Source organism: Excalfactoria chinensis, chromosome 17 (assembly GCF_039878825.1).
Source record: "Excalfactoria chinensis isolate bCotChi1 chromosome 17, bCotChi1.hap2, whole genome shotgun sequence".
NCBI lineage: Eukaryota > Metazoa > Chordata > Aves > Galliformes > Phasianidae > Excalfactoria > Excalfactoria chinensis.
This window is the reverse complement of record NC_092841.1, coordinates 4,283,957-4,299,877: the sequence shown is the minus strand read 5'-3', so window position 1 is coordinate 4,299,877 and position 15,921 is coordinate 4,283,957. Positions and strand designations below refer to the sequence as shown.

The 15,921-nt window shown below is 42.3% G+C and overlaps 2 protein-coding genes across 9 annotated transcripts in view; one reads left to right on the top strand and one right to left on the bottom strand.

The window, feature by feature from the left end:
* RECQL5 (RecQ like helicase 5) overlaps window positions 1-10,853 on the bottom strand; it is a 34,161-nt gene extending 23,308 nt beyond the window's left edge. For 3 of the 7 annotated variants that reach the window (XM_072351779.1, XM_072351783.1, XM_072351784.1), the window contains exons 1-8: window positions 10,564-10,642; window positions 10,168-10,298; window positions 8,985-9,106; window positions 7,771-8,289; window positions 6,956-7,061; window positions 6,395-6,506; window positions 5,488-5,650; window positions 5,104-5,186 (exon numbers count right to left, since the gene is read on the bottom strand). In XM_072351779.1, coding sequence (XP_072207880.1) covers window positions 5,104-5,186; window positions 5,488-5,650; window positions 6,395-6,506; window positions 6,956-7,061; window positions 7,771-8,289; window positions 8,985-9,106; window positions 10,168-10,288 — 1,226 coding nt within the window. In that variant the 5' untranslated portion in view covers window positions 10,289-10,298; window positions 10,564-10,642. Of the gene's footprint in view, window positions 1-5,099; window positions 5,187-5,487; window positions 5,651-6,394; window positions 6,507-6,955; window positions 7,062-7,770; window positions 8,290-8,984; window positions 9,107-10,167; window positions 10,299-10,520; window positions 10,643-10,730 lie in introns of those variants that run through there. The other 4 variants (XM_072351780.1, XM_072351782.1, XM_072351781.1 and 1 more) reach the window with 4 other exon arrangements.
* The window catches only part of SAP30BP (SAP30 binding protein), a 28,523-nt gene continuing 23,338 nt past the window's right edge, over window positions 10,737-15,921 (top strand). Inside the window, exons 1-3 of one of the 2 annotated variants that reach the window (XM_072351787.1) lie at window positions 10,737-11,027; window positions 11,173-11,282; window positions 14,159-14,206. In XM_072351787.1, the coding sequence (XP_072207888.1) occupies window positions 10,751-11,027; window positions 11,173-11,282; window positions 14,159-14,206 (435 nt within the window). In that variant the 5' untranslated portion in view covers window positions 10,737-10,750. The remainder of the gene's footprint in view (window positions 11,028-11,172; window positions 11,283-14,158; window positions 14,207-15,921) is intronic. The other variant, XM_072351788.1, reaches the window with a different exon arrangement.

Sequence of the window (15,921 nt, the reverse complement as noted above, 5' to 3'; positions counted from 1 at the left end):
TTTCTCTGATGCCTGTGCCCAAATTACTAGAATGCAAGTTACATCTGTAGCTTTTTGTGTATTTAATGCACTTAAAAAATAAACCAGCTGTAGGTATTTCACATTTTTTCCACTCATATTGGAATAAATCTGCAGCCACCAACACAGAGAATAGTGTAAAATTTATGACAAAGTTCCTCAAACTACCAACGTTACTTAAAATGTAATTAAAAATAAAGCCAGCATTTAAAAATAAATTAACTAAAGCCAACAACCTTCCAGGAGAAAATGGGGACATTCCCTAGAAATTAAGTGCTTGAGCCCCATTTACTGCAGTAAAATGAGGACTGTACCAGTATAAGCTGCTACACGCACAGCCACATTAAGGCCAACAAATTGCTGGCCTTTATTATTCTATCCCAAAGCTTCCACTTCCAATAGATATGCTAGGGTAGGGTAAGCTCAAGCATGGCATCAATTTACTGCGATCAACATGCCAAGATGCATCTCATTACCCTCACTGTCAGATGTTTTTGCTCCTTTTATTTACAAACAAGTGACAACCAAGGTGACACAGAAGTCTCAGAACCTCTCTTCTGCGGTAGACAGGCTCAACAGACATTTTAGTTTCTAAGTTAAATCATGAGAGATGTGAAAGAACAGAGCTTACTTTCTTTCCCAGCCTGTGCTAGACAGTGCCAGCTACAGCAGTTAACAGAATCCCATTGAGAAATGTTTCAGCAGTATGGAACCAGGCTGTACTACCAGTTAGGAGGAAGCTCAGCAGGCTGGAAACATACCAACAGCTCTGACAGGTTGCTGTCAGTGGGAATGAGCTGCCAGGCACTATTGCAAAAGGAAAGCCACAGATGTACTCCCCCAGTCGTGTTATGAGCTAAACCACTGACAGATACAAGGCAGGGGACAGGGGCAACAGCTCCTTTCTTATTTCTCCCACTGTGAGTTCAATTAGAAGCAGAGAACAGATACAGAAAAGGAAATTAAGCAATTTTGTAAAGAATGCATCTGGCTTCTGGAGAAGCCACCAAGGAGAAAAGGGGCTGTGGGCCAATTTCTGTACGTTTGCCTGCACCTGACTTTTTTTGGTTGTTTTGTTTCATCCTTTATGTGAATAAAGGGACCTGGAATGCCCTGAGCACTAGTGAGCGTGGATCCTGTTTCAAAAGGCACAGAGGAAGGCAGGCTACTGAAAAACTGTTTCAATCACAGCAGTTTGAGTTTGCTTGGAAGAAACTGCAAGGGGAAACAGTTACTTCAGTCCTGATGATACAAGTGTCGAAATAGCTTCCTTTACAGATAAACACAAAGCAGATCACAACCTCCTCAGAAGCATGTGTCAGATCTCCTCAGAAGAAGTGGTCAGATGAAGCTTCACTGACCGCTTAGAGGAACAGCTTACATCCTATAACATAATCTGTCAGGCTTCAAAGAGACTTGCTTGGCTTGTCACAAACAAGTTTCCTTCCCCTCTCTCACTTCTCTTTAGCACTCTCCCTCTGTTATCCCTCAGTTAAGAAAGCAACAGGGAAAGTTTGTATTGCAGCTAACAGCAGTACAAGGTTATATGACTTCAACCACTGAAACTGTCATGATGAAGTTTGGACTAGAGAATAGAGATGTTCAGAGTCCACTTAACACATAGCAACCTCCTGACAGAACTTGTAATACAAATACAGTCAAGACCCAAAAAAGAACAACCTCTTCTTCCCATTGCAACCTTCCTAAAACAGAGAACACAAAAGACTTCTACAAGCACTCAAATAGGTGCTTGAATGGATAAAGGCATGGAGAGAAAGAAATTAATAACATGTGAACTGAATATTTCTAACTAGGCTCAAGGCCTTTCATTAGATTAGCCACACCTTTGCATGATAGCCAGCTGTTAAACATTTACTGCAGTTCAAATAGGTAATTTCCATGATAATTCTATAGCTGTCCAGGTGTAGTAAAGGGATCTTTAACCACAGGTTAAGATCTTTTCAAGCAGGTGAAGAAGAGACACCAGAAGAACTGCCTGCTGCAAATTCAACAGCTTCAGGTATTTATAAAATCGAATACAATTTATATTCAATTTCATAGTGTCCTATTTTAGAAGATTAATTTATCAAAAGAGACAGGAACTTTCTAAGGTCAGGTGTGTTTTTTTGTTGTTAGGTCAGCAGAGCTTATATCTAGACTGCCTTTCTTTTAAAGCAGAAGGAAGTCATTCAGGGGAGTGTTAACATCCCTTATACCTTGGGTGATCTGACACAATTCCAAAGTGGAAACTGTACACTTAATACTTTTTGGCTACTTAAAAAGTAACAAAAGTCTTAGAAAACTGAAGTGTGAGCTGGTGCTCCCAGTCAACTGTGACTTCCTGAGGCTGAAAACACTTTACATAATTTTTGTTACATATTTAGGGCGTAGACATAAGAGGCAATAAGCCAGGCAAATACTGGGAAATAAAGATCTCTTCCTGCTTTGGGTCTGTAGTCAAATTGGAGAGAAAGCGTGAGAAATAATCCATTCTTCCTTTTCCCTTGAGAGGCACCTAGTAATGAAGCTTCAGTAAAGCCACAAGATACTCTCTAACAGATATCTTCTCCTTAAGACAGCTGATAGTGAAGTGTGTACAGTCCACTGAGGCTCCACTTGAAATTACTACTGAATCTAAGTACTTAATAGGCAGAAGACTTTTACTTCTATTGCAGAGTAACCCACAACGTGGGTTGAAATCATTAACAGGAGGCATTTCTCACGCAAGTGACTGTTCTACACTGCATGGAAATGACAAGCTCTATGTTAAATTCTGTATTTGCTGTTGGTGTGTGTTTGGTTGGTTTTGTTTGTTTTTAAATAAGTATTCTTTTAATCTCCAGTGTGTTCTCAGAACTTAAGTGCTCCTGATTTTAGAGATCTTTCTTTCCACTGGAATCAACAAAGGTTTCCCACTGAATGCTTGTCTTTTATGTATGGGCCATACAGCTGACAGCTGAAGGATTCACATGGAACATGCTGGGAGAGATGCTATATTAAAAAATATTGATAGGCTATGATTAAAGTAAGTCCCAACTGCTAAAATCTTGCACAGACAGATTTCCCCTCCACTTCTCTGAAGAGCTGACTGCTAAAGTGGCCTTGGTTATTCTGCTTCTAGTTTATGCTCCACATTCCACTCTGCTTTTCAGATGAGGGATGCTTACTAGCACACAGAGCAGGTGTGCCTATAGTGGTTTAGAGAATAGAGGGGATACGTGAATGTCTGATACAGCTCTTGTCTGACTCCAGCAGGTTGGAAGGCACCATGTCACCAGTACAAGAGAAATCCTCAGCTCTGGAAGACCTAAGGAACTGGATTGCAACAAGTGACTGGGCTATTGCAGGGCTAGTGGTGATTGGCATCTTCTGCCTTGTTATTGTTACTTTCTTCTTAATTGCAACCTTATTTGGGTGCTGCTCATCACCAAGACACAAACGGACTAGGGCATAAACAGTAAAGCCTAGGTGCAGTACTCGGAGCTCTGCATTTAAGCAAGAATCAGCACAGCTGCAACATGTTCCTCTCATCTTCTGTACTCAAGTGGTTATTTCTTCCATTCAGCTTTCCTATGCTGAGGGCAACGTACCTATGCCAGCAGGTTGTTCTGCATGTCCACAGCGAACCCCACAGAAGGCAATCTGTATTCAGGAAGTGAATGAGGACTCTGGCATTTTGTTAATTATGCCTCTTTCTGATTTCTCATCTTTCATGCAAAACCACGGGATAGACTTGCCAAGTGGTCAGAACTACCTGAAAACAATGAAGATCTCTTCTACTACTGCAATGACTTGTTTGTTTCTCTATTTTGCAAACTGGCATTAGGAAACTGACCAGCAGAAGCTTTCTATGAATCAATTCTATAAAAGCAGCTTCAACAGTTGTTCTCCCATCATAATCAAACAATAGCCTAAATATACTAGGCAAAAATTTGCCTGCCAGAATACAAATGTGTGTATTTGTTCTTATTTAAAATCTTGCAAGGCCAGAATTGCAGCTTTACTTTTGCTGTTTGGATACTGAACAGAACTGTACTAATTCAAAATGTAAAAAAGAAATGTGATATATTTCTTCAAAGAGCATCTTATCCTGTTGTACAGCTGCAAGCACAGAAGCCAGATAATGGTGCTGAAATATGTGACCTTGGAATGCACATTTGTTATGCCTATGTTTTATGCTTGAGGAAGGAGTAACAAACAAACATAAAAAAGGAGGAACATGATTTCTAATTAGGTTAGTGGGCTTCCCTTACATAAATCTCTTACGTAGCCAGTGAAATTCTGTTTCTATTGTTCACCTAAGCAAAGGAGAATGTTTTCTCTCTATTCTCGCCAAAGCATCAGAAAAGAAGCACACATCACTTGAAAACCTTGTCCTAGATACAAGTGTCAAGAATGAAACAAAACAGAAACTTGAAAGCCAGACACATGCTGCCACTTTCACACTGCTCTTATACTGGCAAAATTATAGCTTCAGTGTTTTATGCAGTATAGTAATTAGTACAATTACAGCTTACAAAGCATGAACTAAACCTGAGCAATATATGTTGTGGTTGCTAGTCTGCGTTTAGAATGGGGCACATCCATAATTTGGGCCTATTTCTGAAAGGATATAAGCACCACCAGCTCTTTCTAAGCTTGATGAAAATCAAGGATACCTTGTTCTTTGTAGAGTGGAACCTCTGAGGTTTAGGAAAGCATTAAAGCTAAGTGGTTCTATCCTGTCCTGGATGAGGCTGCTTAATTAGCTTAAAAGAGGAATGACAGCTGAGGGAGGAAAGAGTCAAAACAAAAACAACTGGAACTAAGTCAGCTTACCCCAGACAAAACATTAGAATTCATATAATGAGAGAATCATACTTCTGCATTAACCAACATCTCAGTTAATTCAGAGGTGAGAATGAGTGACAGATGTGTGAGGGATGCCTTCCTCAGGCTAGACAGCAAAATATCAGTTGAACCATTCACTATTTTCTTCTAACTGGACATGCATTTGCAGAAAGATCTCAGCCATAACAGTGCCTCAAAAAGGATGGGACATGGGTATCCACAATATTAAACATTGCTTGGAAGAAGTGTACTCACCCCAGCTCCTCGCAGAAGCTTACAATGGCATCAAAAGCTGTCATTGCAGCCTTGTCAGATTCTTTTAGGGTGCCTTTTTTTTCCTGAAAGTAGAGAGGGACGAGACTTCAGTACAAATACAAACAGGTCAACTAACTCTAGTGATAACCAAATCCATTCCATGAGCAATGTGGCAAACTGGTACAGGCACCATCCTGTTTCTGCTCAACTGTGGCTCTCTATTAGGGCTTGAGCTGGGCCTGGAGCCCCTTGCATCACTGCTCTTCCTCAAAACTGAGTTACAGAGAGCTGTATATTCAAAACCTACTCTTACAGCTCCAGAAAAACTCATTTCATCTTTGTCTATTTAGGTGGATCAGGTGGATACTGTCCTGCCAAGCTTACCTGGATTTTAGACAGCTCCTTCTTAATCAGGAAGCTAACTTGATCCCGGTCATTCCTAGAGTAATAGAGGCGGCAGCAGGAGGGTTTCCCATCTCGCCCAGCTCTGCCAGACTCCTGGTAATACCCTGCCATTGACTTGGCAATGTTCCAATGAGCAACAAACCTGCATGTGATAAGACAAAGGGGAAACACAAGGCTGCAGCTTTCTCAACTCAGGGCACGCACAAATGTGTTCATGGATATTAATAACAGAGTAAATAATAAGGCAGCAAAAGCATGTAAGACAGAGAACTGAGCAGAGTAAGGGATTCTGCACATAGAAGTATTAACACAAGACACAAGGAAAGCAACGGAGCTATGTAACCCAATGCATGTGAACAAGTGAGCAGGATGCCACTCAAAATGGATGGAAGAAAAAGGGCACGTGAATATCCAAACATAATGGCACAGCTGTGAAGAGCAAAAATAAGGACACTGATTTAAGGAGTCTGTAATATTTTACCATAAAACAGGGGACTTTAAAGAGCTCTATTCATTCTCTGAAGTGGAATTCAAAACACTTGATTTTAAAAAGACATTTTGACAATGAAGTCTGTGAGGGAAATTCTACCTCACCAAACTTATTTGTAGATGAAGGCACAGTTGAGAATGGATGGGATAGTCTCAATGATGTCTTGTCACTCTCCTACAGCATTCAGAGTAATTGCTTTATGTGGATTCTGAGTAAAGATCAGATCCATGTAGGTTATTGCAAGGCTTCTAAGAAAACTTCCAGCTACATTTTTATGAGTTTCAGCAAGTCTTCAAGTGTTTGAGTCAGATGTACCAGGTAATAGACACAGAGGTTTTCCCTTCCTCCTGCTCAGTTTTCAGATTCTGATGGAGCACAACACTCAGCTTCACACACCTGACATTTGCTTTGTCTACTCCCATTCCAAAACTGATGGTTGCGACAATAACTGGGATCTTCTCTTCCATCCATTCATTCTGGACTGAAGTCCTGTCAGCTGCTTTGAGCCCTGGAAATAGAAAAAGATGGAAGGAAGCAAAATAAAACAAAAAAAGGAAGAAGTATTTTGTGTCCCCCCCCACTCACATTCCTCCATTGCAACCCCCTCAACTGAAAACAAACCAACATACAAACTCTTCTCTGTCCATGTTTAAACTGGCCTGGGATCAAGCAGAAGTCAGCAGCAGCTGTTTCTATTCCAAAGAGAAAAATCTGGAACATTCTTGGGTGGAGTGCAGTTATATTTAGGCCATGCAAAATCCAACAAAACCAACAGCTCAGAAGTGGAGAGAATGCCATTCTGCTCTGTGACCCATATTTACCTCAAAGATCCAATGCATAACCATTACATGCATTGCAGCCCATGCCAAGAAAGCTAATCTCTAGGTAATCCCACCCAGGCCTTAAATGTGGTACAGTGCAGTTCTACCAGCTGCTAAGAGATGCAGATTTCAGTACCTGCATGATACGCCTTGGCTTTCACTCCTCGGTAGCTCAACTCAATAGCCAGCTGGTCACACACATCTCTCATCCTGCAGTACACAATGCCACAGCCAGAGTACACCTGGGCATACAGGAGAGAAAGTCTGTGATGCTGGCTGAAGTCAATCAACAAAACTGCAGTCATCAATGCAGAGGAAATGGAGGGATGCCTAATGCTCATCTCATCTCCAAGCTGGTTCCACAGCAACTTAAAGATATAGTTGTGGCTCAAAAGTAAATTAGATTTAAGGAAAACTTCCTTACAAGTCCTACAAGGACTAAAAAACGCTGAACAAATGTGGTCCCCCAACCTCTCTCAGAGGATACAATGCAAGAAGCAGTATCCCTCCACATTACAGATAAACTAAGGTGCAGAGACTGACTTACTTGCCAAGTTATTTTGGGAACTGGTGTTAGAGCAAGAAATTCAATACAACACCTCAAGTGCTGCTGTTTGTCCTTGTTGCATTTCATCATTGCCACACTGAAAGAACACTATAATGCATTAACTGCCTGGGACATGCAAAAACAAAGACAGAAATACTATTTGCATACTCCTAATACATTTTCTTTTAGATTAACCCCTTTCTGAAGACATCTGCATTTGAAAAAGATGTGGTTCCATATTCTATGTGTTTTAGAGGAACTAAAAAACAAACGAGCACTTTCCTTCTAGGTGTTCCTTCCTCCTTTCCTGGCACACACTTGTTAGGGCCATTCTAATTACCAATCATTGACCACTAAGGAAGATTTTGTTCAGCCTAGCCTTCCTCCTCAAATGAAAAACCTACCCCAGTGGTGTTCTTCACTTCCAGTGCCTTCAGACAGAAGTCCTTCAAGTTGGCATAAGGATCAGTCAAGAGCTCTTTGAATTGCACATCATAGAACAAGTTAGATCTGAAGCAAGGAGTCTTAAAGGTGGCAAGTGGCTGCTTTAGCTTAAGTGCTGTCACAATATCCTCCTGGACTTGCTTGGTGGCAGTGGCAGTCAAAGCAACACATGGTGTATTGGGTATGCGAGTACGCAAGGTGCCCAGCCGTAGGTAGTCTGGTCGGAAATCATGTCCCCACTGGGAGACACAATGAGCTTCATCAATTATTAGGTAGGACAGGAGATTCCGAGACACTAGGGAGTTGAGTGTAGGCTGGAAGGATGAGGCAGCTGCCATCTCTGGGGTGATGTAGAGAAGCTTTATCTGAGGCTTCTCACTTGCTAAGTCAGCCAGAATAGTCTTCTTTTCCTGGGCAGAAAGCTTAGAGTTCAGAGAGCAGGCTTTGATCTTCAGAGCCAGCAAATGATCCACTTGGTCCTGAAGTGAACACATAATTGAAAATAAAATGAGAAGGAAATAGCATTAAAGAAAGTCTCCATCACTGTGGAAGTCTACTGGCAAGATTCACGAGGCCCCAGCTTTCACCAAGCCTCAGGATAATCATAGTGCAGCTATTTACTATTTCAACTCCAGATGCCATTACCATTAGCAGTCAATATATCTGCTCAGCTCTTAAGATGCAACTCCTTTTTTCAGCATCCATTCATTTTAAATGGTCAATTTGCTACTAAGGAATATCAGCATAGAGCTATGCAGAATACTCAGTCATAGCCACAGTGAGCTGATACGACCACCAACATGTCTCAAAATTTACCCTACCAAGTTGTCATGGATGGAAAATGAATAACGCTTCTATACAAAAACAGCACATTTCATTCCAAAATAACCAAAGGACTTTATAAAGCTGGCTGAGATATGATGAAACACAAGGGCTGGTGTGAATCACCACTGTAACAGAAGTGAGTGTGAACAAGAATCATGTCTTGAAAATCAGGAAGAAAATGGCATCACATTCAGATACGTCTAGATGAACACGGGATGTACAAGACAAGAATATAGAAGCAGGGTAACAGCAAAGCCTTGTGGACAGAAAAGAGAGAGACAGATGTGCCTCCAGAGTCACCTGACCCCCTTCACTGACTGCTTTTCCACAGCTAACAGGAGACAGTTACCTGAATCAGTGCAATCAGAGGTGAAATGACAATGGTGATGCCCACTGCCAGAACTGCAGGAAGCTGGTAGCACAAGGATTTCCCTGCCCCTGTGGGCATGCATACAAAGACATCCTTCTCCCCTGCAAAGACAACAGAACAAAGCTCAAGGCTATTGAGTGGTGGTGAGTTCCCAGGGCTCTGTCTGGAGGGATGAGCACAAAGGCATGTAATCTGTGAGAAACAGCAAATCTGTGCATGTACCACAGAACATACCAACAAAATACACTTTGGGTTCTATAAGGATAAATCTTTGCATGCCTGCAATGATTTCCTTCGAGGAATCTCTGATCACTTTGTGAACATTAAGGAATAGCCTTTCGCAAATACCAGAAGATGCACAGAAACCAACTATTCCAGATTAATGCTGATTCTCTTACAGATTAGCTGCTTCCACTCACCTCACAAACCTCCAGTTGCCAAACAACCAGTCTCACAAGAGACTTTTATCGCATCCTTCCAAAGCTTATCCCAAAAATTAAATCTCAACCAAACAGATTACATTATTCAGTTAGTAACTGTCACCATGCTAAGGAGTACCCACTTCAAGTCAGGAAGATGCCAAGGCATACAGTTTTAACATGGAAAAACAGCCACCTGACAGAACGCTACTTTCAGCCAATCTATTATCAGTAGCACATCTGCTGGTGACAGATGAAGACTGTAACCACATCCTGCATGCTGAATTTTACGCTATTCTGATTTGCATTACCTGCAAGGAGAGCAGATGGTCAGCAGTGTTTGGGAGAGAGCTGCCTGTCCAACCAATGTTGGTGGATAGGTTAACTTCAGCACAGCTGTGTGTTTCTGATAATGTCCGCATCATTCAGAGAATAGAGGTTGTAGAAAAGTTTCAACCTCATCTGACCACAAACATGCTAGCGGATGCCTCTAATGGAGATGCTGGAAACATTAAGATTGAATGCTATTTCTGATCGATGCAATGGTGTTCTTACAAAATAAATACATGGGAGAACAGGTAGAGCAAAGCCATGCTCAGAAAACATCGTTTGCAACACATGCTTGCATTCCCATACTACTGAAGTGATCTCTGAGCAGAGGAGGCTGAGGAGAGCTCAGAGGGCTGGCGGTCAGTGTCTCCTCAGATCCAGCTGCTGCAGAGCTTTCAGACGCTGAGCCTCACCTCTCACCACAGCCATGGTTGCATTTTCCTGCAGGGAAGTCTTGAAGGACTCAAACCCGAAGACCTTTCCCAGAGTTTTCCGGACCCTGCCCTGCAGGCCCGGGGCTGCCGTGCTGCTCATCTCGGAGAAGCTGCGGATGGAGGAACTGATACTGAGTCCCCCCGTCTGAGCTGAGCTCCCGCCCTGACAAGATCCCACCCCCTCTGTGGGACCCCCTCGCTGCCCCTCAGTCTCATTCCCTGTGGGATCAGCTCCCTCAGAGCAGCGGGATCTCCATGAGGGGCAGAGGCCGGGGTCAGTTGTGGGTCTCGGAGCACCTTCCCGCTACCAGCCCCTCACAGCTCCCCCTCACCACGCGCACGGGCCGCATCCTTCCACCCCTTCCCCAGCCGAACCTCTCCGCACCCCGGCCCCCACTCTCTACTCTTCCTCAGGGTCCAGCCAGGCGCCGTTGTGGCGCCGGGTGATGACGTCAGAAGCCGCTCTTAAAGGGCCAACCCCCGTCTTAAAATCTAAAAAGCAAATCACTCCCAATAAAAAAGATTCCCGTCTCATCTCTGACCTTTTATTTCATCCTACAGAATGTCTTCACCGAGAGTTCTGCCCGCCCCGCAGCGTGCCAGCATCGACGCTTCCCCTGTTGATCAGCGCCCGTTTAAAGCGGAAGGAGGAGAGCTGCGTTACTATGGCGACTGCTCTGATGTCATTTCCGTGCGACGGAAGCGCGCCCGGCTGAAGCAGAAGATGGCGGCGGCGAAGCGGAGCGTCCTGTCTTCTTTGGCGGTTTATGCCGAGGATTCGGACCCGGAGTCGGATAGCGAGACCGGAACGGCAGGAAGCGATGGGGGAACGGCTACGGGTGAGGGCGGGGAGGAGCCTGGGGAAAGCAGCGGGCTGCCCTGGAGCCCTCCCGCCGCCTTCCTATCAGAGAAGGGAAGGCCCCGCTCGTTCTTATCCCTCCTTTCTCATTGTTTTCTTTCTGTTTTTCTCCTCTTCTGCTTTAGGAGAAAAAGGAGGGCTCGTCTCCGTTGGGTATGGAGAGGATGATTTCAGCCGCCTGGATGGGGATGAGGAGGGGTATGAAGAGGAGGACGATGAGAACAGCAGGCAGTCAGTAAGTATCTGGCAGTTCCTGGGGCTTGCCTTGCTCGCAGCCACGCGTTGCGAAGCCTTTTGCTCCTGAGTGGCACCCTGAGCTGGAACCTGGAGGCACGGACTCCTGGTGCAGGTTTCAGCACTTCCCAAGTGTTGTAATGCACTTTATTATCAAATGGAAGGCACCTGCCTTGGAGCCCAATGGCAGTTTGGTGCAGACCTTGTTGCTTGTTACTGACTCTGTTGGTGCTGTTTGACTCTTTGATGGGGAAGAAACTTGTCACTGTGATTGTACACTATTCCTTAAGCATTGTTAGCATGTATGAGAATGCTATGGGACAAAACTGCTGTCGTGTTGGCAGCTGGAAAACTGAAAAGAATGAAGTTGTGTCATGTCTTCAATTATTCTTCAATGTGTAACTCATTACATCAAGTTAACTTGATGTAGCTGTGTCTTGTCTAGATTTGAGTGGCTTTTGTTTGTCACAGGTTCATGGCATGTATATAATACCACATAAATATCACATAAATACTGAGACAATTGATGCACTTCAAGATGGCTCATGTAGTTTTCTGCACATACTTCTGATGTGTCTGTAGGAGCAAAGCAATAAGTCTTGAGGTGGGGGGAGGTTCGTGTCTCCTTTTTCTTTTATCAGCCTTTTGCAGCACTCTGTATTGTCTTGACTCTATTCTTTTGGCAATTTAGTATGTGAAGGAAATTGGACTGTGTTGCTACAGCTTCCCCTTACTGAAATCTACTTTGTGTGCATTAGATCATACTCTTATGTGACCCTCACTGTTCTGACCATCTGCTTCCCCAATTAGCAAAGAAATTTGTCTCTTTTCCTATTTGTTTTTTTCTGTTACTGACTGGAGTAAATGTGAGCAATAGCATTCACACCTGGCTAAATGAAGTCATAACGTTTCTTTACTGTGTTAGTCATTCTTCTCTTCATATCCAGAGCTTATAGAGATCTCACTGAAAGAGTCTTTATTTTAAAGGTGGTAGGTGTGATGTAGATGTTCCTCAACAACTAAGTATGTAAAACGGGGTAGCCTATATTGCATATCCATCAGTGTAGATTTTAAGCATCCATCGTCTGCGAAATTCAAGGCGCTATGCAAGAAATGGCAATTGGTGAAATCATTCCAGTGTTTAGCTAGCACATCTTGTGTGTGTTTTCAGTTACTGTACTGATCTATAGGGATTAATTAGGGTGCTTTATCTTTAGTCTTGTTTCAAGGCAGCAGCATATTTTCTTTAACTAGACTCAAGGGATTCCTTGATGGAGTGTAGTGTAGGCAGTTATTGGTTATGAGCTACTTTTGGGAAGCAATACAAGTTGGATTCAGGTTATCATTGGTCTTTAACAGAATAACCCTGTGCTTATATGATGTGCCTTATCTGCTGTTTGTTTTTTCTCTTCAAAGGAAGTTTCAGTAATCTTTTCTTGTTGTTTCAGAGATGTTCCCTGCTAGGTTAGAAGGTTTTTGGAGCTATTTCAGTTAAGTGTTCATCTCATGAACGATTGAACCTATTGTTGCTTATTTTGAAATTCACTTCTCTTTGGATATGGGTGGGAGCTCGGAGGGGAATCTCACTTGCGATTGAGTACCAAGTAACTTGGTACTGTGGTTCTTCTTAAGTTCGATAACAATAACTGTATAACTAGATTGCTAAAACTGAGTTATTGGCATACGGGTATATTTTAGGAAGGCAAGCTGGAGAATAGTTGAAGTGAAGAAAGGGTTTGGTGTCTGACTTCTGTGGAATATGCATGTTAATTCCTGCAACTAAAACTTTAGTGTTACTGGGTAATCGTTCTGTAGCTTGCCTTGCCAGAACTTGAGTGTGTGCTTCACGTGAACCCTTCCTATCAGTTGCACGTAATCTGTTTATTTTTCTTTTTGAAATACCAAGTTACTATTTTGGGGCCAAAGCTGAAACGGACTAGTGAATTTCAGAGGAAAAATTGCTTTGAATTGTGTGAGCATGAAAACTGTTTTTTGGGTTTTTTTTCTGCTCCTCTACTTTCTTTGAACCCAGAGTATGTATGTACATACATAACTCTAGGATCCCCAGTGAAACAGTAACCCACTGGGCAATGGAACAGTAGGTTTATCTACCAGTTTCAGATTAAAATTGCTTACTTCTTATGTGAATTTTGTATATCTGGTATTTTAAGCTCTCTAGGTAAAAATTTGCCAGTTGTTTTCTTATATCTGGGTAGAGATGAAAACTAGATGGTATCTGTTATCTAAAACAGAAATTATTGGGTTGTTCCTTTCTATGGAAGTTCATGTCATCAGTAAATGAGACACTGTGCAAGTAAGAAAAGATGTGGTGTCAACAAGCATCACCGAGTCTTTCAAACTTGGCACTATGGCAGATCCTTACAAAGCCTGCATGTTTGCTTGGGTGGTGGGCAGGTTGTGTGTCTTCCATGTGCTGCTGGTGTACTCTTGGAAGTACAATAGGCCTTTGCTTTTGCTGTGAGCCCTGCTAAGCAGGGGTGAGTGCAAGAGAAGCCCCCACCTGCCAAGCAGAAAAGACAGAATTATCAAATGACAAGTGTTTTCCTTTCTAGCTCTGTTGCTTCTTATTGTCTAGCTCTGAACATTGAGGAGCCACGTGACTTTTGTGGAAGGCATTTGCTAATGAATTATGCTTTTACCCTAAAAAGGCAACAAACTCCTAACAGAATTAGTCTTTTTTTTTTTCCCTTAACTGTAGGGCTTGTTTGCTGGTCATGAGTGGGTGGGGCAAAAGTAACTTCCATTAGAAGGGTCTTGGAGTACTGCAGGGCTGCTGAACACAAGCCCTGTGCTGTAAGTGCAGTTACTTTCCAAGCCTTCTCTTTAAGCTTAATCCTGTAAATTCTTGTCTTGTAGGAAGATGACGATTCAGAGACTGAAAAACCTGAGGCTGGTGACCTAAAGGTATTTGGAAGTGTGGCATGGTGGTGGGGGGGAAAAGCTCAGTACAAGAGGAATAAGTCTTAACAGCATGGCTTTGGTGTTCATTTTTGATCTTCTGTAGCTAGCTTTGTACTTTCTTTTTGTAGCTGTAATGTGATTTTTGACTTTAATTCTGGCTTCTGCCAAAATGATTGAACTAGTTAAGCTAGGGGTTAATGATGGTCAAGATCTGTATTGAAGAACTGCAGTCTTGTGAGTTAGATCGGAGGTGTGTTTTGTGACAGCATCTTGCCTGTTCTTCAGTGATCGGGGAGGTGTGGTGTTAAGTGCGGAATTCTCTTATTTCTGACCAGCATTATATGAAAAGCTGTAGTTAGAACCACTTAATGAGTAAATGGACGTATGTTCCTAAAGGTCATAAAACATGTCAATATCAATTCTGTTGTGTCCAGCTCTTTCTGTCCTAAATGAAACCGTTTTGTCAAGATGGTGTTTAAAAAAAACAAGTATCATGAGATAATAGCTGTCTTTAATAGGATACTGAATGAATGACAATTTCAAAGACCTTAATTTTATCCGGAAGGTTTTTGAATGATGCAGGCAATCTCGAAGCTCTACTTAGGAAAGCAGAAGGCCATGCTGTAAGCTGAAATTCTATAGAGCACTTGAACTAGCTTGCAGCTTTGAAGCAGCACTTTCTGCCAATTTCTACGATGCTTGTATGAGTTTAAAGTGGTAGACTCTGCTGTAGGAACTCAGACAAGAGCTGAAGTGTTGAGATAGGAATTCTTCTAGGTTTAAAGAGAAACATTTCCAGGTTTTACAGTTAACAGTTATACCTGCTAGAAAATTGTGTGGTGAAAGGAAGTTTGATTGAAATACAAATGCAGTGAGACCTGGATTCAGGGAGAAAAAGAGTCTCAGCATGACCCCTGTCTGCAACTGAAAATTGCTATAGATTATGGTAATACATAAGTTGCCTGTTCAGTTTCTGTATATATTGCTATATAAATTGGTTTCCCAATTACATTAAAACCCTTTTACATAATGAGCAAACTTATGAAGGTAAAGGAACCTGCTAGTGGATTGTAAAAAATGACAATAATAGAATGGGCATCTTTCCTCTGCTTCTTGGATTTGGAATGTTCTCATTCAGCACAGGCATACCTAAGTGGAAACAGGGAGTTCAGGTTACAACATTCCAAGTGGTTAATGGCAAAACAGGTAGGTTGAACTGGAGTGTTAGAGAAAAGCATATTCAGACTATATACTTTAGCATGAGTAGACTAATTTTTCTGCTTTATAATAAAGTTACCAGCTGTACAAAGCTTGCTAAAATTGATTGTTGCTTTTGGCTTTCACAGTTAGAAAGTAAAACACAATTCCTTTCATCCTAGCATAAAAAGTGAGGAGGATTTGAGAAGGTTTTTGGGGAGGCAGATCTGAACTTCAGGAGTTCTAGACTTTTGTCATCTTTAATAGCAGTCCTTAAATGTGAGTGGAAAAAAGCCACAGCCTCCTTTGCTACAGGTGATACTGCAAGACAGCCCGGATGAGGCGTGTTCATGTTGTGAAGCTAATATGGGATGCTGAATGGAGTTGCCATAGCTGTGCTACAAAGAAACTCACTTGGTATGGTGGCCAGGAATTGAGCATCTATGTAAAACTAGTTTTTACTTGTAGAAGTAAAAAATGTTTCTTCTCTCCCTTTTCCACCAAGTGGCAGTGTTCTCCTG